At 41.1% G+C, this 23749-nt stretch overlaps 1 protein-coding gene across 5 annotated transcripts in view; it reads left to right on the forward strand.

The window, feature by feature from the left end:
- Positions 1 to 23749, forward strand: part of CLTCL1 (clathrin heavy chain like 1) — a 38110-nt gene that overhangs the window by 10316 nt on the left and 4045 nt on the right. For 3 of the 5 annotated variants that reach the window (XR_012045199.1, XM_072879675.1, XM_072879674.1), the window contains exons 3-30: positions 2636 to 2904; positions 3170 to 3331; positions 4170 to 4283; positions 5584 to 5757; positions 6037 to 6234; positions 6615 to 6815; positions 6939 to 7091; positions 7731 to 7853; positions 8624 to 8761; positions 8968 to 9132; positions 9546 to 9726; positions 10103 to 10266; positions 11027 to 11152; positions 11475 to 11617; positions 12224 to 12458; positions 14355 to 14477; positions 14897 to 15042; positions 15435 to 15618; positions 16186 to 16378; positions 16869 to 17026; positions 17122 to 17286; positions 17720 to 17827; positions 18187 to 18354; positions 18432 to 18581; positions 19420 to 19551; positions 19896 to 20006; positions 20592 to 20762; positions 22173 to 22394. Coding sequence is in view for 3 of the 5 variants with exons in the window: in XM_072879675.1 (XP_072735776.1) it covers positions 2636 to 2904; positions 3170 to 3331; positions 4170 to 4283; positions 5584 to 5757; positions 6037 to 6234; positions 6615 to 6815; positions 6939 to 7091; positions 7731 to 7853; positions 8624 to 8761; positions 8968 to 9132; positions 9546 to 9726; positions 10103 to 10266; positions 11027 to 11152; positions 11475 to 11617; positions 12224 to 12458; positions 14355 to 14477; positions 14897 to 15042; positions 15435 to 15618; positions 16186 to 16378; positions 16869 to 17026; positions 17122 to 17286; positions 17720 to 17827; positions 18187 to 18354; positions 18432 to 18581; positions 19420 to 19551; positions 19896 to 20006; positions 20592 to 20762; positions 22173 to 22394 (4577 nt within the window). In the remaining 2 variants the exon portion in view is untranslated. Of the gene's footprint in view, positions 1 to 2635; positions 2905 to 3169; positions 3332 to 4169; positions 4284 to 5583; positions 5758 to 6036; positions 6235 to 6614; positions 6816 to 6938; positions 7092 to 7730; positions 7854 to 8623; positions 8762 to 8967; positions 9133 to 9545; positions 9727 to 10102; positions 10267 to 11026; positions 11153 to 11474; positions 11618 to 12223; positions 12459 to 14354; positions 14478 to 14896; positions 15043 to 15434; positions 15619 to 16185; positions 16379 to 16868; positions 17027 to 17121; positions 17287 to 17719; positions 17828 to 18186; positions 18355 to 18431; positions 18582 to 19419; positions 19552 to 19895; positions 20007 to 20591; positions 20763 to 22172; positions 22395 to 23097; positions 23119 to 23749 lie in introns of all 5 variants that reach the window. The other 2 variants (XR_012045198.1, XM_072879673.1) reach the window with 1 other exon arrangement.

Below are 23749 nucleotides of genomic sequence, written 5' to 3' on the forward strand. Positions count from 1 at the left end.
GACACGCAAAGTTGTGTTGTCAGGTATTGCAAACTTAATGATCTTTTCTATCAATAATCTAATGACCAAAGCGTTGGGTAGAAAAGAGTATGAATAGAGCTACCTAACCAATATGTTGTTACCCACAATAACCAGCAGAACTACAGTGAACTGCACTGAAGATGTGGTTTAAGTCAGGCTGTCACTCCAGACTTTCCCTGCTGATTGACTGAGGCTTCGGTAGTCAAAACTGCTGCATATTGTCACTCAGTGTGCTGTGATTGGGAGTTGCTCATAATCTGAGGATTATTGAGCAATAAACATACAAACCCACACTCAGAAAAAGAAATGAAATGGTTCTTGATTTTAAACTGAAATACAGTATGCACAATTTCATTTCTGTATTGCATGTGGCATTCTCCTGGTGTACCAAGATTTATGCTTTGTCCTTGTGTTCATGATTCTCTTGCTTTGCTCTGTACTGAGAGTACTCCCCAGTTGGTGTAAGTGGAGAATGCAGCACTCGGGGTGCTCCCATTCTTTGTGGAATGGAGAAACTTCATGCTCTAGTGAACTGAAATGTAAATTCTCATGCCAGTGTTCAAAAAAGGAACCTGCTTACTTGACTACACCTGTAGAGAACAGTCTAAGTAGGCTGATCATTCTGGAGCTTGATCAGAAAAACCTACGCAAGAGTCTGGCTTTTTGTCTTGGGTCTTGGCCTAAGAAAGTTTTCAAGTAGATATAAGACTGAAACTCACACTAGCCCTCACTATGATTTTATAGCAGGTTCTGTTCTTTCTTAATCCAAATAACAGATTTTCTTTTTGTAGTTTAGTTACAATTTAGCGTTCTGAAGTTTGAATTTGTTGCCACACTTAAGAAATTGTATTGCTATGGCTCCTGTGGCACCCAACATCCAGAGCTAGCTGCTTGATGAAGTTTCTAAAGCCATTTCCAACTGTAACACAGCAGTCAAATTTAGTCTAGAAAATAGACAAGCATGAGCTTTTAGCTCGTTTTAGTAGCTTATTGGTTTCTTCTGTGTTCTTAAAACTAGGAAGAACATCCTGCTTCCTTTTCAGGATGAGTGACTTTGAGAGCAGTTTCTGTATGCACATACTGGTATTCCTGTTTAGATGGTGACTAGAGCCCTCCCAGAACTACTTGTCTGCCTTCTGCATGCAAGGGTGCACACTGTGAAGGTTCCAAAATCGATCCCTTTAAAGCACCAGTCCACTGCTGGACAAATTGTTGTCCAATACAGTAAATACGCTGTTTCCAACTCTCAGCTTACAGCTGGTGTAAGGCCTGGGCTTATTGCATTTGTATAATACAGTAACTGTATGTGCAGAGCAAGGTGGTCAGAAACAGGCTGCTTTGGGTCCCAGGAAAGCTAGCAAGCTGTCCTAGGAACTAGTTGATCAGATTAACAGTTCTTTATGCAGTTATTCCAGGGAGCATAAATGCTGCATGTGGTAGCTCTGAAGTCCTGTGTTGTCTCTTGGCACTGCATTAAACTAATATGATCAATTTACTGTATAAGTTATGCTAAAATGTTATAGAGCAGTCCGAGATACATATTAACTTGGGGTTAGTATCTCTTGAAAACGATTCCTCAGTGGCCAGCAGCCTTAATCTGTCAAAACTTCCCAGTAGAAGGAACCTCTACCAGTTTGACAGTCAGAAGTGTTACTAGCAGGGAAAACACTTCTGAAATGTGGATAGAAATAACAGCATTACAAGCCAATACTCTAGCAGTTTGAGTGGGTGTCTTGTGAACAGAAAACAATGTTCCTAGAGCTGAGTTGTCTCATCTGCAGTAAAGTAAAACATCACTTTGACTTCCTGAAAGGAATAGGATTCCTTATTCTTTATAGGTTGGTTTGGTTAACATTAGTTTTAAGTCTACCCTTACTAGCTGCTTCTGGTAGTTAAAAGGAATACTAAAATCTAAGCTTAAACCTGCAATACAGTTACCTAAATCATGAAGTAGAAACCTTAACTGGAACTAAAGCTCCAAACCTTTCTATAATCTTTCTGAACTTTTGACTGGCCTCTTCAATAGGCACTTGTTGTATTACTGTTGTACAGAGTCCATCCATCTCCTAGTTAAGTGCGCAGTTCATTCAACAGAAGAATAGAATGGAAGCTGTGGTCTTTGGCTATCTCAAGAGCTGTTGCAACTCTCATGCTGTTGGACTCAGTCCAGGTCATCTACAGCAGCTACTAAATTGCCACAAACTGGAGCCATTCTATCTGTTAATTATACTGAATGACATCTACTAGACACCTATAGCTTGCTATACCAGTGCTGCTACCTAAACCAGAGTTTACACAAGCTCTGTAACTTAGACCGTCTTTTAACTACAGCTTATAGTTAATTAAAATGTCTATGCTTGTCAGTTGTTGGAATGTCCGTGTAACTGACCAGAAGTAGACTTTTTTGCTTTGGGGATGGTAGAGGTGTTGGGTGTGGGGAGGGGATTCTGTTTGAGAGTCAAGTATCAAAGGAGACTCAGATGTGACAGGACACTAGCCCTGTCTGTAACATCACTTGCGTAGTGGGTTAAACAGAGCGCTTGTAAATAGGCGGACTACAGGATGGCCATTGTGGTAATCTATCTATGATGTTTCTTGGGTTTTGTCGTACTAGCTGGGAAAACACTTCAGATCTTTAACATTGAGATGAAAAGTAAAATGAAAGCCCACACGATGGCAGAGGAAGTGATCTTCTGGAAATGGATATCTGTGAATACAGTTGCCTTGGTGACAGAGACAGCAGTCTACCACTGGAGCATGGAGGGAGAATCGCAACCCCAAAAGATGTTTGACAGGCATGCTAGTCTTGCGGGCTGCCAAATCATCAATTACAGAACAGATGAACACCAAAAATGGCTGCTGCTGATAGGAATTTCAGCACAGGTAAGTTACCTGGAAATAGCATGCTATGAAAATGATGGGGAGAGCCGTGGCCCCACTTCACTTAATAGCTGGTATAGTTTCTTAACTTTGGTTTCTGTAGATCAAAAATATATTTTGTGTAGGAATAACCTGACCTTTAATGCGATTAAAGTGTTGGAGGAGGGGATGAGAGGCATTTGCTGCTTTTTAGTTTACTGTCCCAAAGGTCTTGCTATAAACATTTGAAATCTTATCTCTAAAAGCTGACCTTTCTTCTTTTTTCTAGCAAAATCGTGTGGTTGGTGCAATGCAGCTGTACTCGGTTGATAGAAAAGTCTCCCAACCTATAGAGGGCCATGCAGCAGCTTTTGCAGAATTCAAAATAGAGGGAAATGCCAAACCTTCTACCCTCTTCTGTTTTGCTGTGAGGAGTCCTGCAGGGGGCAAGGTAAAGTCTGCAACTATGTTCCTGTTCTGCTGTAGCAGAACTCAGTACTAACAGAACTTCAGTGATCCCACATTTAGTGTATCTTCTCTGAAGAACAGCTTGGGAACCATGTGTGCAGCATATTTGGTCAGCATCAAAAGGCTTTCTTTTAATAGGATAGAAACTGTAAAAAGTCTGAGTTGCTTGGGTGAAACTTAGACATAAGTACAAATGCAGATGCAATGAGAACTGAGCTCAGGGTGTTAAAGCATCAGTTTATTCCCACGTGGTGTTTTGTGTGTATAAAGTTAGGTCATTAAGCAGCCTCTTATATCTTGCATCCAGTACAGAAAGAGCCTAGATAAACCTTAGTGCTGTAGGTACGTTGTTAGCAACAAACTGATACTGGAATTCAGTAGCAGTTGAATATGCTACAGCTGCTGAGCAGTCTGTAAAGAGCTGAGGTAACACTAAAATGTCTTGAGCTTTCTAGTCTTGTCCTGCACAAATTGTTGATGAATTGACAAGTGTCACTCAAAACTTCTTGAACAAGTTGTCTTGAATAGAAATACAGTCTGCTTTCATAGAAAGCATGGGTGTGGTGGGTTTTTTTTTGTTGTTTGGTTTTTGTTTGTTGTGTTTTTTAGTTTTTCCTGGTTTTTACTTTATCAAGTTCTGGAAAACTTGTCCCTCTGATAAATATCTGGAGCGCAGCTCCCCAGACTGTTGGTTCAGGATTGGGCAGACATTCATCAGCCAAGTGTGGCGGATGACTTCAGTAGCATATCTGAAGAGAGGAACTTCTTTCATGTGGCTGTACTTGCAGGCAACCTTGTGACATGTACTCTTTTCTTCCTAGCTACACATAATTGAAGTAGGTCAGCCAGCTACTGGAAATCAGCCATTTGTTAAGAAAGCTGTTGATGTGTTTTTCCCACCTGAGGCACAGACAGACTTTCCAGTGGCAATGCAGGTAAATGTTTGACCCCCCAAAAAGTCAACTTTATAGCCTGGCAAGTAGCTGCCATCTCTGTTGTAAAGAATGCTTTCTACTAGCGCTTTGCTGTCATTCCTCCTAGTTCTGGGAGGGGTGTTAAGAGATTTGTGGGAGGTAGCCTGGACATTAAAACAGTAACTCAAACACAAATATGTAGGCTGTTTCAGTATTTGTCCAGATGTATCAACTTAAGGTTGTATTTAAAAAAAAAAAAGCCCCAACAAAACACCTACCAAACCATGGCGGCCCCCCACTAACAACAACAACAGACCCAAAAAACCCCTCAGTAATGTCTTCTGGTAGAATGTCTCTAACATCACTTTGGCTCTTGAACTTCCTACTAATGTTTGGAGTTCTAGATAAGAATGTTGTGGTGCTTGATGTAGCTTCACATGAAAGTGGCATTTCACCTACAGTAGATGTCTCTTACAGAGACAAATGGAGCAGGGAGTCCTATATCAGCATACCTCCTGTAGTAGCAGCACAGAAAAGGCAATTTGGAACATTAATGGGAGGTTCTTTAGGAAAGAAAGTAGCTGGTTGCCTTGACAGACCAAACTTCACTTAGCATGTTTGCAGGACCAGAAATTGTGTAATAAAAGCAAACTATCCCAGAGCACGCAACTGCTGACCAGTCCAATAGACCAGCTCCATAAATGAACCAAGAGATGCCTAAAACTAAGGTAAACAAAGCAAGCTGTCTACATGGGAAGGATTCATGTGGCTCTGTACTTCAGCTTGAGGCTTAATTAACAAAACGTCTGAAGACTTGTTCCAAAGTGAAAGTACTTCTTTGAAGACCGTTTTGTCTTGAAAGCCTCCCTAGTTTAAGTGACTTGACAGGTAAACTGGAGTACTCAGTAGCTGAGCTTGGTTTAGGTTCTGCTGGTGCTTTGGGTAGGCCTTGTTGGAAGAGAGTGGGATTATGTCATTAACATTTCTGAACGGAAACTTGTACTGACATACCCAGACTAGAATGCTAATTATGCCCAAACTTCCTCCCTCAGCCTGGCTCATTAGGATGAGGAGTATGTCCTTTGCTGCAGATGAATTTTAATTTCCCTTCAACCTCTCTATTCAGTGGAGCTATGGCTCCAAATGGCGAGCAAAGCTGTTCATTGCTTTGAGTCTGTAAGGAAGAAGCCTGAAGCTATATTTGTTCTTAGTGTCAGTGCAAAGGCATGTCACTGCAGTACTGTCTTGTGACTAGGCTAAAGGCAGTTGTCTTAACTGTTACAGTCTTAGTCTTGACTAATAAAAACTCATCTTTTGGCAGATTGGAATTAAGCATGGTGTTATCTACCTGATCACGAAGTATGGATATATTCACATGTATGACTTGGAGTCTGGAGTGTGCATCTACATGAACCGTATTAGTGCTGATACTATCTTTGTCACAGCTCCTCATGAACCTACCTCAGGCATTATTGGTGTGAACAAAAAAGGACAGGTAACAAATTGAGCGTTCTGGTTTTGAGCCTTCTAAAGCTCAGATGGAATGTAACAAACCTAATGAGTGACTTGATGCAACAAATGTCATGGAAGGGAGGAAGTAACTATTTGATTAGTCAGTTTTTAACCTCTCCTAGTACAGAACTGCTTGGGGAGGAACTTGCTTTTTTTAATAATCTACTACTTCACTGATGGGCTGCATAGTCATTTGGTTGCTATATTTCATAGTAGTTGTGGAAAGGACAGTACTCCTCAATATGTCTTTTGTCCTTTCCAGGTGCTTTCTGTATGTGTTGAGGAAGACAACATAGTGAACTATGCTACGAATGTTCTCCAGAATCCTGACTTGGGACTGCGTATGGCTATACGTAGTAATCTAGCTGGGGCAGAGGAATTATTTGCCAGAAAGTTCAACACACTGTTTGCTCAAGGAAGCTACGCAGATGCTGCTAAAGTAGCTGCATCTGCACCAAAGGTAAGTGACTCCAAACGTAAAGCTTAGAAGTCATGGGGATTTGCCTTAGCTTTAGTGGACTTGCTTAGCTCACTTGCATTTCAGTACTTGACATTCAAAAACTAAAGTGCTGCAATACTAGCCTTAGTTCTCTGCAGTTCAGTGGTTGTTCTGACTAATATACTCTCCTGTATCCCATAAAGGAGCATCTGCTATACTTTTTCCAGCCATAGACTGTGGCCGGTGACTTCTTGCTTGAATGTCATTGGTTTGATGAAGATGTCCACCCTGAAGGCTTAAGGGTAGATGCTTCAGTGTATAGCTTAACATCTGTTTTTTGACTAATACTATTCAGCCTTCACTAATTAAACATTGCTTCTCTCTATCTTGTGCCTCTTCAGGGAATTCTACGTACCAGTGATACGATCAGGAAGTTCCAGAGTGTACCAGCTCAGCCTGGGCAGGCCTCTCCTCTGCTCCAGTACTTTGGAATATTGCTTGACCAGGGACAGCTGAACAAGTTTGAGTCTCTGGAGCTCTGTCGCCCTGTCCTGCAGCAGGGCCGCAAGCAGCTTCTGGAGAAGTGGCTGAAGGAAGACAAGGTAGGCTCAATGATGACACTAGCTTAATTCTGTTGCCTTGTAACAACTGAGTGTGAACAATACTTTTGTTGATACTACATCTCTGAATTCTTCTGCTTGACGAAATACCACTTCTGACTTCAGCTGGAGTGCTCAGAGGAGCTGGGAGACTTGGTGAAGACAGCTGACCCAACCCTTGCACTCAGTGTCTATCTTCGTGCTAATGTGCCAAACAAAGTGATTCAGTGCTTTGCTGAAACTGGTCAATTCCAGAAAATAGTGCTGTATGCTAAAAAGGTAAAGTTGTTTATCACAAACTGCTAGACTCTATCTTATGTTTAATGTGTACATTCTCAAGCTATCTTCCATGAGATAAGTTTGATTCCTGTCACTTAAAACTGATAAGTAGGTAAGATTGAGAAACAGTGTTTTCTTCATTGTCATAGTGCAAATCATCGTGTATGACTAAGGTCTGAGTAGTCTGCAAAAAATTAAATTCAGAACATCCAGAACTTCATGAACTATCAAATTAATGGACTTGGCTCAAGCTTATTCTAGAGAATAAAGATAAGATTCTTCCTAAATTCATAAGACTTTTTTTTTTTTGGACAGATTACAAAATAATTTGCCTGATGTCCACTTGTAAGTTTAGGACCTTACTTGATAGATAGTGCCTTAAGACTGTTGAAAGATTTGTTCCTAGCAGTTTTCTTACCTATCAAGAGAAATGCCCTGGTACAAGTTCAGTTACTAGGTAGGTGAATACTGAATTTCTGTGTCAACAGACAAGCAATGCTTTTGTCTGAGAATTCCTGGAAGATGGGGGATGGGCATGGCAACCTCACAGCAGTTCATAGTTCCTATACTAAAGAATCTGAAGGCTTTAAAGGTGTGTAAAGCTTCCCAGACATGCATGACTGTTTCTGAAATCTCTAGGTTGGCTATACCCCAGACTGGATCTTCTTACTGAGAAGTGTGATGAGAGTCAGTCCAGAGCAAGGCCTGCAGTTCTCTCAGATGCTGGTACAGGATGAGGAGCCACTGGCTAACATTAACCAGGTGATGCCTACAACAAGAGTACTGGTCTCTTTCTAGACAGAGGTAATAGCATAGTACCATTCTGGGGACTGGTAAGGCCAGTTCATGTCTCTAGTTGGCTTGATTAGGAAAGTGACTAAACTATTGTAGTCAAGTTTGGTTACTGTAAGTCTTTAGAGGCAAGTGTGCTCTCAAGTTCTTGTGGAAGCTTTCTGGCTTATTACTGTAATATTGATGGTGAATCTGCCACAGTCTTAGCCTAAGCTATAGGGTGTAACTGTCCTACTGTTGGCTTTAATAGAGCATACATTAACTCTTCCCATGCAGACAATTTACAGGAAGACGAACAAATAAACCAAACACAAATAAGTTGAGTGCTGGCTGCCAGTGGCCACTTCTGGTTAAATGGACAGACAAATAAGGCAACAATTTGCATTATTAAATAATTGAAGCTACTTAGAAAAGTCTTAGCTTTTCTTGTAGCAACTATCTGCACAAGAGAGAGGGGATGGGATTTGTATGCTGTGTTAAAACTAAATAGGGTGGGTGGTAAAATCTGGCATAATAGCTCAAAGTAATGTGCTTCTTGCATTCTAGAGAAAAAGAAAACAAAGCGTGAAACTTGTCTCTCTATTAGCATGGTAGTAATCCTATGAAAACAAAGGGAATACAGCATGCTAGGTGCTGTGATGAGCTGCCTTTCTAAGCTTCTGGCCAGGCCATTAGTATATACAGATAAATGTGCATGTGTGTATATAGACCCCCTCCTCTAACTTGACCAATCTCAACAGATTGTGGATGTGTTCATGGAGAACAGTCTTATTCAGCAGTGCACATCCTTTCTGTTGGATGCCCTGAAAAATAACCGCCCTGCAGAAGGCCACCTTCAGACTCGTCTCCTGGAAATGAATTTGATTCATGCCCCACAGGTAAGACCTCTTAACCTAGTTCCTCCAAAAAGTGAAGGAGAGACAGTAGTAGGCTTGCACAAGAATATGATGTCTGATACTGATACCTATAAGTAGTTTAGCAACATCGAAGACTACTAATGAGTCACTGCTGTGACTTTTCAACAACTTTTAGGCTGAGCTCCTGTGATTCTCTGACAGTCTGAATATGACATGTAACCTCCTAGGTTGCAGATGCCATTCTTGGAAACCAAATGTTTACACACTATGATCGTGCTCATATTGCCCAGTTGTGTGAAAAGGCAGGCTTGCTCCAGCGAGCTTTGGAACACTACACGGATCTCTACGATATCAAACGTGCTGTCGTTCATACTCACCTCTTGAATCCTGAGGTAAGTCTGTTGTACAGAGTAAGAAAGTGAAAGCTTAAGTAAAGCGAACACTTGTTAGCACTTCTGTAGCTGCTAAAATCCCTACAGCTGCTATAAGATGACTTGTAGGTACCAAAGTAGCACACATAGCTGTGATTCAAGAACATTTGTACAGTTAATGATTAAACTGCAATCCATGCTTTTGATGGCTTAAATCTGACCTCAGTTTCCCAGGTGGGCATTTCAAATCTTACTTCCAAACTGCATTTTTGTAGTTATAAAGATGGTGAGTGTGTTTCTTTTTAAGTCTTTGGTCTTAGTGCATGGAAGATTTCTCTCTAGTAGCTGGGATAGAAACTCTGGCTAGTTGCCATATTTTAGAAGTCAGTGAAATCCTGTATAAGTTACTGAGTAGGACTTCTTTCTCTCTGCAGTGGCTTGTGAACTTCTTTGGCTCTCTCTCAGTTGAAGACTCTGTGGAGTGTTTGCGTGCCATGCTGTCAGCCAACATTAGGCAAAACCTACAGCTCTGTGTGCAAGTTGCTTCTAAATACCATGAGCAGCTTGGTACCCAGTCTCTGGTGGAGCTTTTTGAATCTTTCAAAAGCTATGAAGGTACAGTATTAGAGGGAAGCAGCTTACTTGGAAGCACTACTTGATTGAAGCTAATAGTAAGGATTGTAGCTTTTATGGGAGAGGTACTTGTCATGTGGCTGGACCTTAGGATGCATTTATCAAAGTCAGCTCATCATAGTGAGTTCTAGGGGTAGCTTTGTTCTAGATAGTTTCTTAACCCTCTTGAGTAAAGATCAGAAAGAAAGATGAAACCTGAAAGAGGGGAAAAAGATCCTTCTGATTTTTTTTTTTTCTCAGTTGAATGAAAGCTACTCTCTCAGCAGGGTTGAACTAAGTCACAAGCCAAAGCCTGTAACAGTCTGTACTTGCTTCACTTACCTTTCTAACTGTGTTAAAAACATGTGACTCTTTCTAGGACTGTTCTATTTCTTGGGTTCCATTGTAAACTTTAGCCAGGATCCAGATGTTCACTTCAAGTACATCCAGGCAGCTTGCAAGACTGGTCAGATAAAGGAAGTGGAAAGAATCTGCCGTGAAAGTAACTGCTATAACCCAGAACGGGTGAAGAACTTTCTGAAGGTAAATATTCTGTCCAATGGATTGAGCAGTCCTCTGCATGTTTTGCTTAGCAGCAGAACTACAGCCTTCTAATGGAGGGAAATACCAACTCAAGGTTTAGCTGGCATAGCTGTGAGTAGTCTGCTCTGTAGCTGGAATAGGAGTCTGATCCTCTTCCAGGCATATAATAGGTCCTTCTAGGCTATCTCTGGGAAAACAAGCCCAAATTCACTATTCCTTTAAAACTAGCCTGGATGATATAACTTGTACCAAACTTATGAATATGTTGTCACCTAACAATAGGTGAATCCAGGTTGGCAGAAGGAAAGACTATGCTGAAGTATTCAGCAGGAGCTTTATTAAGGATACTGGCTAGACAAAGCTTATTAAAACTGAGTCAACCTGTACTACAACACTTCGCATGCTTTGTGACTGGTAAAATGGGATTTTAATGCCACTTCATTTTGCATTGTTAAGTTCTTGGCCCAACAACTGTCTTCTGAATTGATATGTGAATTGATAGTCATTTTGAAGCTAGAGATGTAGGCCTGATGTGGCACTTCATGAAGAGCCTAAACTTAAAACTCAACTAATAGACTGGCCACGTGGTATTCTTAGTGGGTAGTTTGCTTTTGAAGTCAATTGTCTGCTTGGCAGTCTTAAATTTGAATGTATTGTGACTTCTGTTGCTAAGGGAACTTGGTCAGACTTTCCTGCTTTGAAAACGCTTCAACAAATGGTGGTTGCTTACTTTTCCCTCCCCCCCCCGCACAAAATACAGGAGGCAAAGCTCACAGACCAGCTTCCCCTGATCATTGTCTGTGACCGATTTGACTTTGTTCATGACCTGGTGCTCTACTTATATCGCAATAACCTGCAGAAGTATATAGAGATCTACGTACAGAAGGTAAGGAGAATCCAGTTTTAAGCTCTTGCTCTTTCATTCCTTAGAAGGAACTTAACCTTTCAGTAAACTAAAGCAGAATCTGCTCTGTCTCTTTTATGCTCACACTTCTAGTACAGAGGCTCTTCAATAAGCCTTTTGTCTATTACAAACCTATAAGTGTAGTTTTTCCTGGAATGTATGTACAACTGTGTTAGTAACTTAAAATTAACTGCTCTAAAGCATAGTTTAAATTGTTAACTGGAACTTCCCCATGTGGAAGACTGGGCGTGGGTTTTTAGTAATACTAATAACAACTAATTTTAATGATGGTGGATTATTCTAGGTGAATCCTAGCCGTATACCAGCAGTGGTTGGAGGTCTTCTTGATGTGGATTGTTCTGAAGATGTCATTAAGAACTTGATCATGGTGGTTAGAGGCCAGTTCTCAACGGATGAGCTGGTGGCTGAAGTGGAAAAAAGAAATCGGTAACGAAAATGCATCTGTAGACACCAGTGTTGGGCTTTCCTGACCCTGGTATACACCCAAATTGAATTGGATGTAGTTTTGTTCAACGATACAATACTAATATTGTTTTATGTTTCTTTATAGAAAAGCAGCTTAGACTTGCTAGTCAGTCTCTTGATTATTTGGGCCATATAGGAATGCCTGACAGCACTGCATGATGAATAACATGGCTTTTGAACACTTCTTGTACAGCCAACCATGGGATGTGCCTTTGGAGTAGATCTGGATAAAACTGTCTTGACAGTCTTGTAGGCACACAGCAGCTTGTGTAATTAGTTTGTGGTTACCTGTAAAATGAACAAATGGCTTTAAGCGTGAAGAGCCAGCTAATAGAACAGGAGTTGAAAGGAAAGATTGCAAAACTAGTGGCATCTGCAGCCTTCCCTGATGTTAAACTGCAGATCTGGCCTCCACTCATTTAAGACTCATTAAAAATAATGGGCTGGTTTCCATCTGCTTTTAAGTCTGACCAGCAGACTTGCTTGAAGGGAAGGCCAGGTATTAATGGTAGCTGTCAAGCATACCTCAGTCTGACTTATAAACCTAAAATGTTTGCTTCTTCAAAGGCTTAAGTTGCTGTTGCCATGGCTTGAATCAAGGATTCATGAAGGCTGTGAAGAACCTGCGACTCATAATGCCTTGGCCAAAATCTACATTGACAGTAATAATAATCCAGAGCGGTTCCTTCGTGAGAATCCTTACTATGACAGCCGTGTAGTTGGCAAATATTGTGAAAAGAGGGACCCTCATCTGGCCTGCGTTGCTTATGAGAGGGGGCAATGTGATCTGGAACTCATAAAGGTTAGCAAAGCTGCATTTATAAACATGTTAAAGAACTACTTGCTGCCTGAAGTGGAAGCCTAGCTGGCTAGTTATCTAACACTTGCAGAATCCTGTCTTGCAGTCTCACTCAGGAGTTGAGGTAGGCAGGATTCTTCTATACGGAAACAGTAATTTTTATGCTGATGAGAACTCCTCTCTTATGCTATATGTCTGAACTAAAATTGTATAACTCTGCAGCTTTAAGGTACCATTCATGTCTTTCATCCACTGATTCTGCTCAAAATTAAACTGTTTATTGGGCCCAGCTAATGAATATGCCTACTGTTAAACCTTTTTGTTAATTTTTTTCTTTTTTTTTTTTTGAGCCTTGAGCACTTGATCAGCAGAAAGGACAGGCTGTCGTATCGCCTGACTCTACAGTAGGAGGAAAAGCTTCCCTGAAGCTAGAATGGGGCTTGTAATTTTCCCTTGTTGTGGTTGACCCTTAGAGTTGCTCCAATACTTAACTAGAAATGAGGAAAACAAATGTTGACAGTCAAACTGCAAGGACATACTCCGATAGTGCTTCTCTCCTATCTTTAAGCCTGTTGATTCCTAGAACCTCCCTTGGAAGTTCAAGGGCAAGTGAAATTCCCAGAGTTCTCCAAACACATCCTAGTCTCAAACTGAGCACCAGAGTTTAATGCCAGATTTGTAGTGCTTGTGGCTGCTGAGAAAGAAAACATTCTCCTCCTACCTGCACTTTTGCACTAGTATACGCAAAGAATGTCAGCTGTGTAGGGGTGAGAACTGGCTTGTTTTGCCCTGTTTGAAAGGAAGTAAACACTGCTCCCTGGCAAGGCCTACCCTGTGAGTGTTAGAATGGTGGTATAATCTAGGCTTGTTGCTGAAAGTAGATGATTTTCCAGCCTGAAGCAGCTATTTTTGAAGTAATACCTCCTCTGTAGCTGTTTAAAAAAAAAAAAAAAAGCTGGCTACATTTGGCTTTTTTGTTTCAGGATATGAAGGTGGCTCTGAGTTGTCTTTTTGCTAGGAAACTTTGCTACGATAAGCTTTAACATTCTGGTTAACCATAAAAACCTGTCATACCAGTTTCTTCCTTGAACTGATATTCTGAACAGGTGTTTCTGGCTATGCAGAAAAGAACTTCCTCCTGTAAGAATTATTCTTGAGACATTGTTGCCTCCTAGAAGAGGGCTCAACTCCTGCAACTAATAGATATACAATGTTAAAGCAAAGCAAAATTCTGCTACTGCTAATTTGCTTACAGCAAAGTACTTGAGATTCCAAGAGCTAATTCAGTACTAACAAAACATGACCTGTTGGTAGAAGATGGAATAGGCCTTCAGGTTTCTACTCTTCTAGTTGGAAATTGAAGCTAGTGGTACTAATAGGATCATAACCCTTGCTGCACTTGTATAGGAGACTTCACATTTATTCTGTACCCTTAACACTTTAACAGGGGAATCCAAGCCACTTGCTACTCTGAATGCTTCTAGTGGAAAGCTAACGACACCAAATACATAACCTATTTCTAGCTTTAAACACCAGCACCATTCCTCAGTTCACTACTTAACACCGCCCAGGCAAGTGGCTTCCTTCCTAGATTTAAAACTTAAGTTCTTCAGGCTTCTGCAGGTCTTCACTTCAAACAGAAGCAAATAGTTACTGTGAAGCCACTGTCACAGTATTTGTGTGTCGGGCAAAACCAAGAGAAGCTATAGAAATTCTGCTGGAGACCTTCTCCATGAGCCTTCCCGGTCAGAGGTTGGGTAAGAACTTGTCTGTGGCATTTAGCATTGGTCAGCAATTAGTTCTAGTCAGTCTTCTAGACTGTCTGATTCATAGCTAGCGAAACCTGATTGTGGTACTAACCCTTAACATTAACGGCAATATTTGTAACTTCTCCTTCAGGTCTGCAATGAGAACTCACTGTTTAAGAGTGAGGCTCGCTATCTGGTGCGCAGGAAGGACCCTGAGCTCTGGGCAAATGTTCTGGAAGAAAACAACCCATTCAGGCGGCAGCTTATTGACCAGGTACAGCACGAAGGCTAATCTTTCAGTATGAGGAGAACTCAGGATGTCTCAGAAACATTATGGAGCATTAAAGTAGCTGTCTTCCCCCACAAGGTGCCTTGAGGACCTATCTCAACCATACAGAAACTTCTAAGAGTTTCAGTGGCAGGTATTAACTCTGACCTTCATGGTCAGAAAACTTAGTTACCAGTAAGATGATATTGCTGTCCTGTGGAGTGACGTACCTCTAATGAATTTGCTCCCTATACAGACCCAGGTGTGACATTAATAGCTATATCTAGTATAGGGGTAGCTCTTTCTTGCTGTCTATGACAAAATACTCTCAAAGTTCTGAAGCCTTAATTTGTAGTTCACTGGAATAGGTTGGCAAATACCTCATTTGGGGAAAACGCTTAATACTTTCCTGCCTTCAAATCCAGGTTGTCCAAACAGCTTTGTCAGAGACACAGGATCCAGAGGAGGTTTCTGTAACTGTGAAAGCTTTCATGACTGCTGACCTACCTAATGAATTGATTGAGTTATTGGAAAAAATTGTCTTGGATAATTCTGTATTCAGTGAACACAGGTAAGAGGAGAGCTTTGTCCACAAGTTTAGCCTATGCAGTGCCTTTGTTTAGGTTATGAAGTGACCCAAGTTATTTGTGGGCCTCTTGGTTGCAGGACCTAAACACTCTTCAATGTGTATAATCAGGTGAAAAAGCAGAATTTAAGGTGCTCTGTGCTTTAAGAACAGGGCTAGTTCATACTATGCACTTTGCAGTCGTGTGTTGAGAGAAGAGAACACTGATATTGGTAAGTAATTTCTTTTTGAAAACAAATATCAGTGCTTCTCAATCTGGGGATGAAAAGTTGTTGCTAGTGACAGCAAGCGGGTGTATTTTTTGCATGTACAATACATGTCACTTAAGCAGGTGTTACCACGCACTGCTTATAGCCTCTGCCTTCTGTTAACCAAAGGAATCTCCAGAATCTGCTGATCCTGACTGCCATTAAGGCTGACCGCACTCGTGTGATGGAATACATCAATCGGCTGGATAACTATGATGCCCCAGATATTGCAAACATTGCCATCAGTAATGAGCTATATGAAGAAGCCTTTGCTATATTCAGAAAATTTGATGTTAATACTTCAGCGATTCAGGTGAGGCATGGTTCCTGTGTGCAGGTATGGAATGCTAGTAATAGAGAGAATGGGAAGTGTAGTGTTCTATTGATTCTCAAGGACTGATTGTCACTTAAATCATTGAGACTTAAGAGTACAGTTCCCGTATGATATCAGGTTGCAGGGAGAAGTGGGATTATGTGCGAAGAATAGCAAAACAAAGTCAAAATACTGACTTCAGAGGCTGATCTGGTCAAAGTAATCAAAAAATGTTGGGGTGTTGTACTATACGCTTGAGGCTTGTGCGCTGCGTTTGATTCAGTGTGGCTACCTTGAAGGCTCATACTTGAAAGGTGCAGAAGCAAATGCTACTAGGCATTGTCTTTAGGCCAGCATTACTCACTTCCGTAAGACAGAGGAGAAATAGCAGCAACAAGAGTCTTACTCTTGCTGCCTCTACTTCATGGGACAGAAATGGTTGTTCTAAAAGCAGTTAGCTTCATGTTGCTTACACAGAACGGCACATGCACTTGAATGAATAGTTCTGTTAGAAAAGACAATATTATAAAGCTTTGATTTTTAACTTGCAACTTCAATTTCAAACAGGTGCTGATTGAGCACATTGGCAACTTAGACCGTGCTTATGAATTTGCAGAGAGATGTAATGAACCAGCAGTATGGAGCCAGCTAGCCAGAGCACAGCTCCAGAAGGACTTGGTGAAAGAAGCCATTGACTCCTATATAAAGGCAGATGATCCATCTGCCTACATGGAAGTTGTTCAAGCAGCTAATAGAAATGGTAAAGCAAAGCATCCTCAAACTTAAGATTGTTTGGATATGAGCTAGGTTATTGCATCTGCATTGAGCAGCAGGGATTCTTGAGACTTATGAATTCTGTTTCAGAGAAAATGGGAGCAGTCAGTACATGGAATGGATGAGTCAATGTTTAGTGAGATTCCTGTCAACAAGCTTGTCTGTGTTGCTACACCAAAGATAGACCTTCATGTGGAGATAATTTGGACTGTTACCATCTAAAATATAGCCAAGTAGAATGTATGTATTTAGCTCTGTGGCAGAATAGCTTGCCTACTGGATTGTAGAATAGTTGCAAGAAGTTCAACCTTACGTGAAGGTGACTTGGTGTTTAGCAGGGAATTCCTTAACTCAAATGCAAGTGGCTTAGTATCATGGTGGAGGAGATCCTTGAGACTACTAGTGAAAACTGTTCCTAAGGTGAGCAATATAGAATGACTAAACAGAGGATCTTGAATATCTCTTCTCTCTTCAAGATAACTGGGAGGACCTAGTCAAGTTCTTACAGATGGCCAGGAAGAAGGCTAGAGAGTCTTATGTAGAGACAGAACTTATTTTTGCTTTGGCAAAAACTAATCGTCTCTCAGAACTGGAGGAGTTTATTAGTGGCCCTAATAATGCCCATATACAACAGGTATGTCTTGATCCACAATTTGCATGTATGACTTGCTGCTTAGTTGACTCCTGATTCTTGCTGTTACCCTTGTTTACCTTGGACTCCTAATCCAGGTTGGTGATCGCTGTTATGAAGAGGGGATGTATGAAGCGGCAAAACTACTCTATAACAACGTATCTAACTTTGCTCGCCTGGCATCTACCTTGGTGCACCTTGGAGAGTATCAGGCAGCAGTGGACAGCGGCCGCAAAGCCAACAGCACAAGGACTTGGAAGGAGGTAACTTAAACTGATGTTTTTTAATAGTCTGCAGAATGTGCTCTACTGTTGCTTCTGAGCATGTTGCTCTAGAGCATAATGGGACTCTTTTGCTCTGTCAGTACTGTGGGAATTAAAGAAGAGTTAATTCATAACTATCTACAATTAGCTCTGATTAGTAGCTTGCTAAGTATTTCTGGCTACAGAGTATGTTTGTAGCTTTATAAAGCTGTCCTCTTGCCCAAGATAATAAAGCTTAATTTCAAAACAGTGTAAAATGAATGGCAGAGATTTTAATTCTAGAGCAAGCATTATGGAAATACCTATTTGGAACTGTACGTAACCCTCAAATTTGGTACAGCTTTGCTAATTAACTTTCCCTTTAATATAAGGAGATTAAGTAAGCATTACAGTATTCTCCTGTTAACTGACTATTTGCTAACTCTCATTACAGGTATGCTTTGCATGTGTGGACGGAAAAGAATTCCGCTTGGCACAGATCTGTGGCTTACATATAGTCATCCATGCTGATGAACTTGAAGAGCTGATCAGTTACTATCAGGTTAGATCACTGTTAATATCCTAGAAGACTTTAGACAGCATACTTGTATCTGCTAGTAAAGTGATCACAGATAAAACCTGATACTCTGTGGGGCAGATCTTTAAATTTATTCTTCTTCCATCTCCATTTCTGAATAGCTGCATGCATTTTTTTCTGTAGTAAGTGGAAGGGTGATAGTTTTCACTGTCCCTCCCTTTACAATTCTGTTGCTTCATTGGAATCATGTCTTACAAGTCTAAGCACGCTCATTTGGAGAGAAAAGCAAAGCATGTTGAATTTAAGTAAATATGCATTTTAGCAAGCTTTAAGTGCCAGTTGGTCATGAATTTGCGATTAATCCTTATTTTCCTAACATCCAGGATCGTGGCTACTTTGAAGAACTGATTGCCCTTTTGGAAGCCGCTTTGGGCCTAGAGCGTGCTCACATGGGAATGTTTACTGAACTTGCCATCTTATACTCCAAATTCAAGCCTCAGAAAATGAGGGAACATCTGGAGCTCTTCTGGTCTAGAGTTAATATTCCAAAGGTATGCAGTAAGGTAGCTACACTGTAAGTGAAGTTGGGAAGCTGTCAGTGGATCAAACTGATTTCTTGTTTTATCAGGTGCTCAGAGCTGCAGAACAGGCTCATCTCTGGGCAGAACTTGTATTCCTCTATGACAAGTACGAGGAGTATGACAATGCAATAATTACTATGATGAATCATCCCACTGATGCCTGGAAAGAAGGACAGTTTAAAGACATAATTGCCAAGGTAAGTAACTAGTTAACTGAATCAAAGTGCTGAAAGTTTCTTTCAGAAGAGAGGCAAAAATGCACAACAGCATTGCCATTTAGAAAATGAGTTTGCTTAAGCTACTACTCAGTTTTCCTGCTGTACTTAAAACAACTTCCAGTCAGTTTAGCACAAGAATTAATCTAACGTTATACCCTTTGTTTTCTGCTGTCCAGCACATTCTGTTGCGTGGCAGCAGCTAGCACAGGATGTTTTCAGAGACTGCTCAGGATCATAGGTCACAAGCAAGAGGTGTAACCTCCTTAATACCTTTGAGCTGACTGCTGTCTTAGTCCGAGGCTGTGACTGTTCTTGAAAGTTCTCTGCAAATGTTTCCAGCTGTTTCAGTGGGAGAATTGCAGTGGGCAGTCCCATGAATGCAGCAGACAATAGTGAATTGGTGAATAGTGTAGACAAGATTTGAGACTGAACGCATTCTTACGGTCTTATGGGTTTTAAGGCAACAACTTAAAGACTGGTTAAGACTACAGCCTTTACTGGCTTTAGGAGCTCAACAAATAGTCACGTTAACTCTAGTGGGCTGCCTGTGCCAGGATCCCTTAACTGTGGATGGGTTAGAATTGGTTTGTACTACCCCTGGTAGCTTGTGACTTCACTATCTGGAAGTACATGGCACAAGAAGCAGTCCTAAGATTGAACAAGAATTCTGCGTGTAAGTGTAACACTTCTGGCCTCTAGAAGGAAACTTAAGCTTTTATTTAAGAGTCAGGTAAACCTTGTGCTGAGTTAAGTGATCCAAACTAAGCACCTTAGGCTTACTTGTGTTTGAAGTACTAACTAGTGTCTAACCATGCAGGTGGCCAATGTGGAGCTGTACTACAAAGCCTTGCAGTTCTACTTAGACTACAAGCCTCTGCTGATCAATGATCTCCTGCTTGTATTATCTCCACGACTGGATCACACCAGGACAGTCAATTTTTTCTCAAAGGTGAGTTTGGGAGATGGTAGACGAATAAGAAATCCTCTTGCTCAAGTTAAGACACTCCAGTCTCTGGCTGGAAAAAAGGGTGGACATGTGTCAGGTGGCTTTGCCTCCAGTATAAAGGACTGAGAGGCAGCCCAATCTGGTTTGATAAGGGAAACACTGGAAGAGTTAGCGTAACTGGCCTAGGAGGCTGTTTTATTTTACTTCTGGCGATACAAGATGCTTTGTCTTGAAGGGTCCTGACAGTAAGCACAAACTCTTGTAATAACAAGTGGGAGCCTGTTTCAGGAGTATGAAGTGTCAGAATGGGTATACTTAATCTTATATTGGAATCATCTTAATTCCAGGTTAATCGGCTACTTCTAGTAAAGCCTTATCTGCGTTCAGTCCAGAACCACAACAACAAAGGAGTTAATGAAGCTCTAAACAACCTTTTAACAGAGGAGGAAGATTACCAGGTGAGCCCCATAAAATAGATTGCTAGGCCTGAGGGATGCTCCTCTTCCTCCAACAAAAAGAGGCCATAGTTTGGTTGTTCCCCATATGACACAGACTAATTCCCTTGCGTAGAAGATAACTTCTGTAATGCAACAGTAGTGGGGGTGGAATCAGACCTTCTGCGGGCAGGAGTCTTGAGACACTGATGATTTGCAAATAAAGCAGATGGCACAGTTATTTCTCTCAGAACAACAGACTTCATAAAGGTCTATATTAGGTATGTACTCTACTGGGCAACACTTCTGTAAACAGATATGCTTCTGGCCCCATTGGCTGCTATTTGGAAGACATGCTTTGTCTTCTAAAGGTAATTAGCTTTTCTGTTCTGTCAAGTGAAGTCAGTATGACTGAGTTAGTGTCTTGTTTTGTTAAAAATCATCTTTTGGAGAGATGCATGAAATAAGCAGGGTAAACAAGCTGTAGCCATAGCATCAACATCCAGCTGGCAGAACCTAAATACTTGTGCACCATGCTTAGATGCTCCTCTACTCTAGTTCTTGCCTACTACCATCTGGAAGCATGTGTAACAACTCTCTCTCAAACAGGGTTTGAGAGCTTCCATTGATGCCTATGACAACTTTGATAACATAACGTTGGCTCAGCGTCTGGAAAAGCATGAACTAATTGAATTTAGGCGTATTGCAGCATACTTGTATAAGGGTAACAACCGCTGGAAACAGAGTGTGGAGCTATGCAAGAAAGACCGTCTATATAAGGTGAGTTAATGCAGCCTTTCTCCCTGGCTGTCAAAAAGAAGCCTGAGCTATGAAGCATAGATCTCCTGGATACTTAATGTGTTTCCTTAGTTTCAAATCTGGAGTTCTAATTAGTCTTAGCCCTTCACTTGAGATTTAAGGAAAGACTCTTAGAGCAGAAGTGCTTGCAATTTCAAACACACTTCTTAAATCTAATTTCATAATGTTATCCTGTACTTGGAGATATGTCTATATCAATCAATGGCATCCATACATGATGTTATCTTACTAAATGTATCTTACCAATACATTCTGTATTGGTACAGAACATCCTCCACAGAGCTGAAGACTTATGCCCTTGTTAGGGTACAAATGAAACATGATTACAATGATATAGTTTTCAAGCCTGTAGTGAGTTCACATGGGACAGTTTTTGACTATTCTGTAGGAGAGCTGGCAAAGAGTCTTCTGTCTTGATGCGTAGCAAGCAGTTGATGCAATAATCTTTTCTGCTCTGGGTAGTCCTTAGTATCTAATGGTGAGGTAGGTGGGATACCAGAAAGATTGTTGTCGTGGTTTAGCCCCAGCTGGCAACTAAGCACCACACAGCCGCTCGCTCACTCCCCCCTGGTGGGATGGGGGAGAGAATTGGAAGAGCAAAAGCAAGAAAACTCGAGGGTTGAGATAAAGACAGTTTAATAGGGAAAGCAAAAGCCGCGCATGCAAGCAAAGCAAAGCAAGGAATTCCTTCACTACTTCCCATGGGCAGGCAGGTGTTCAGCCATCTCCAGGAAAGCAGGGCTCCATCACACGTAGTGGTTACTTGGGAAGACAAACGCCATCACTCCAAATGTCCCCCCCTTCCTTCTTCTTCCGCAGCTTTATATACTGAGCATGATGTCATGTGGTATGGAATAGCCCTTTGGTCAGTTTGGATCAACTATACTGGCTGTGTCCCCTCCCAGCTTCTTGTGCACCTGGCAGAGCACGGGAAGCTGAAAAGTCCTTGACTAGTGCAACAACAACTAAAACATCTCTGTGTTATCAACACTGTTTTCAGCACAAATCCAAAACATAGCCCCACACCAGCCACTATAAAGAAAATTAACTCTATCTCAGCTGAAACCAGGACAATTGTTTATCTTCTCTGTTACAAAACTAAGGAAAATCTCATCGGGCTACTTCACGTACTTGAGGGAAGTCTATTGGATAATGTTAACGCATGTATCTGGGTTGCCTCAAAATAAGAGGACTTAACTGAGCGTACGTACTGTAGCTTGGCTCCTACAGAACATGCCTGGTGTTGTTAAAGACTAACTTCATGATACACCAAATTACCTGGCTTATCTAGCTAGCAATAACATGCACATAAGGTGTAGAGCAGCATGCTGACAGGCAAGGGTCAAGCTTAACTGTTGTTCTTTTCTGTAGGATGCTATGCAGTATGCTGCAGAGTCCAAAGATGCAGAACTAGCTGAGAAGCTGCTTCAGTGGTTCCTGGAAGAAGGCAAGCAGGAGTGCTTTGCAGCCTGCCTTTTCACGTGTTACGACTTGCTGCACCCAGATGTAGTCCTTGAGTTGGCATGGAGGCATAACATCATGGACTTTGCAATGCCTTATTTCATCCAAGTGATGAGAGAGTACCTTACCAAAGTGAGTATTACATAGGCTAAAAAGTTAAAGACTTCTAGTCTGCTGGATGATTAGCATTATGCAAACCAGAGTTCTTTGTGTGCATTTGGAATGTTGTTCCTCATAGACAAAGTCTTCTAGGAAGTTCTGGGGGTTTAATAACTTCAGACTAGCTAGCAAAATTTATAAATAGATGCCTTGGGACTTGAAAGAGGTTTAGTTAAACTTTTAACACTGGACATAAGCAACTGTGTGCTTTTCAGAGCAGCTCCATAGTTGATGAAGCTGAAGACTTAGTGAGGACAACCTGTATAACTCTACTTCGTGTAACTATGAAAGTACTCTGTTTTCTTGTTACAGAGAACATAGCTTTTGAGTAACTAATAGTACACCCTATTCCTATGTCAGCCATAGGAGGAGACTGCTGAAGATTATTTTGTTTTTAAATGGAAAATAGAAATTTATGTGTATAGTCTAGCTGTACAATACTGATACCAATAGCTAGTCCTTGATTGAAAGAAGAGACATTCTGATCATATGTGATCCTGAAATGCTTGTCTCAACCAGCTCTAAGATACTAAGCTAAGATACTTCCTTAGAAGGCTCTAGGGTTGCATGGGACATCTCAGTAAAGAGCTTCATTAAAATAAGTAATCTAAAAGTGACGACTTTGGTTTGCCTCTAATCAGTCATGTTAAGTATTCCCCTCTGAATTTTCTTGCAGGTTGATGGGCTGTTCTATAAGGTGACACTCTGATTTAAAACTTTGTGTTCATTTGTGTCCCTCAGTACCCTAGGATTCTTTTACAGGAATCTAGCTGTAGCTTCTGCCAGAAGAGCAGTGTAATTTAGCTCTAACTCATTTCCTGTTCACTTTCTAATGCTAAAAGGATAACTATTCACAAGCAACTTGAAAATCCAACCAGACTCTGCTCCTCTTCATGGGAAACACAAGCAAGTGATTGAGGAGGACTTGAGTGTTTGGGCTCCTGTTCACTGTATTACAGATACCTTGTGGCAGGGAGCATGTTGTTCATAAGTAAACAAAAGCAGTTGTCACATAACGGGATGTGCTCTAAGTGCAAATTGCTTGTTAAGCTGTAAATTACTGAAGCGTGCAATCTTTCAGGCATGGTGAGTTTGAATAGTAGCATAAAGCTTCTGTAATCTTCTTGCCTGTTAGTATGATGAAAGTACTTGCACAGATCTTAAACTCTTCCTCCTCCTCATATTCTACTGAGGAGGAACTTGCCACACAAGTTCACCTGTACTCTTCCATGTGAGTTTTAGATCTAAGATCATGGTTTTTAAACTGCTGGTTGGATTTACAAGTAATCACGTGTACTAAATACGGGATAACTTGCCAGAAGGAAAAT

This window comes from Ciconia boyciana, chromosome 15, assembly GCF_034638445.1.
Source record: "Ciconia boyciana chromosome 15, ASM3463844v1, whole genome shotgun sequence".
Lineage (NCBI taxonomy): Eukaryota > Metazoa > Chordata > Aves > Ciconiiformes > Ciconiidae > Ciconia > Ciconia boyciana.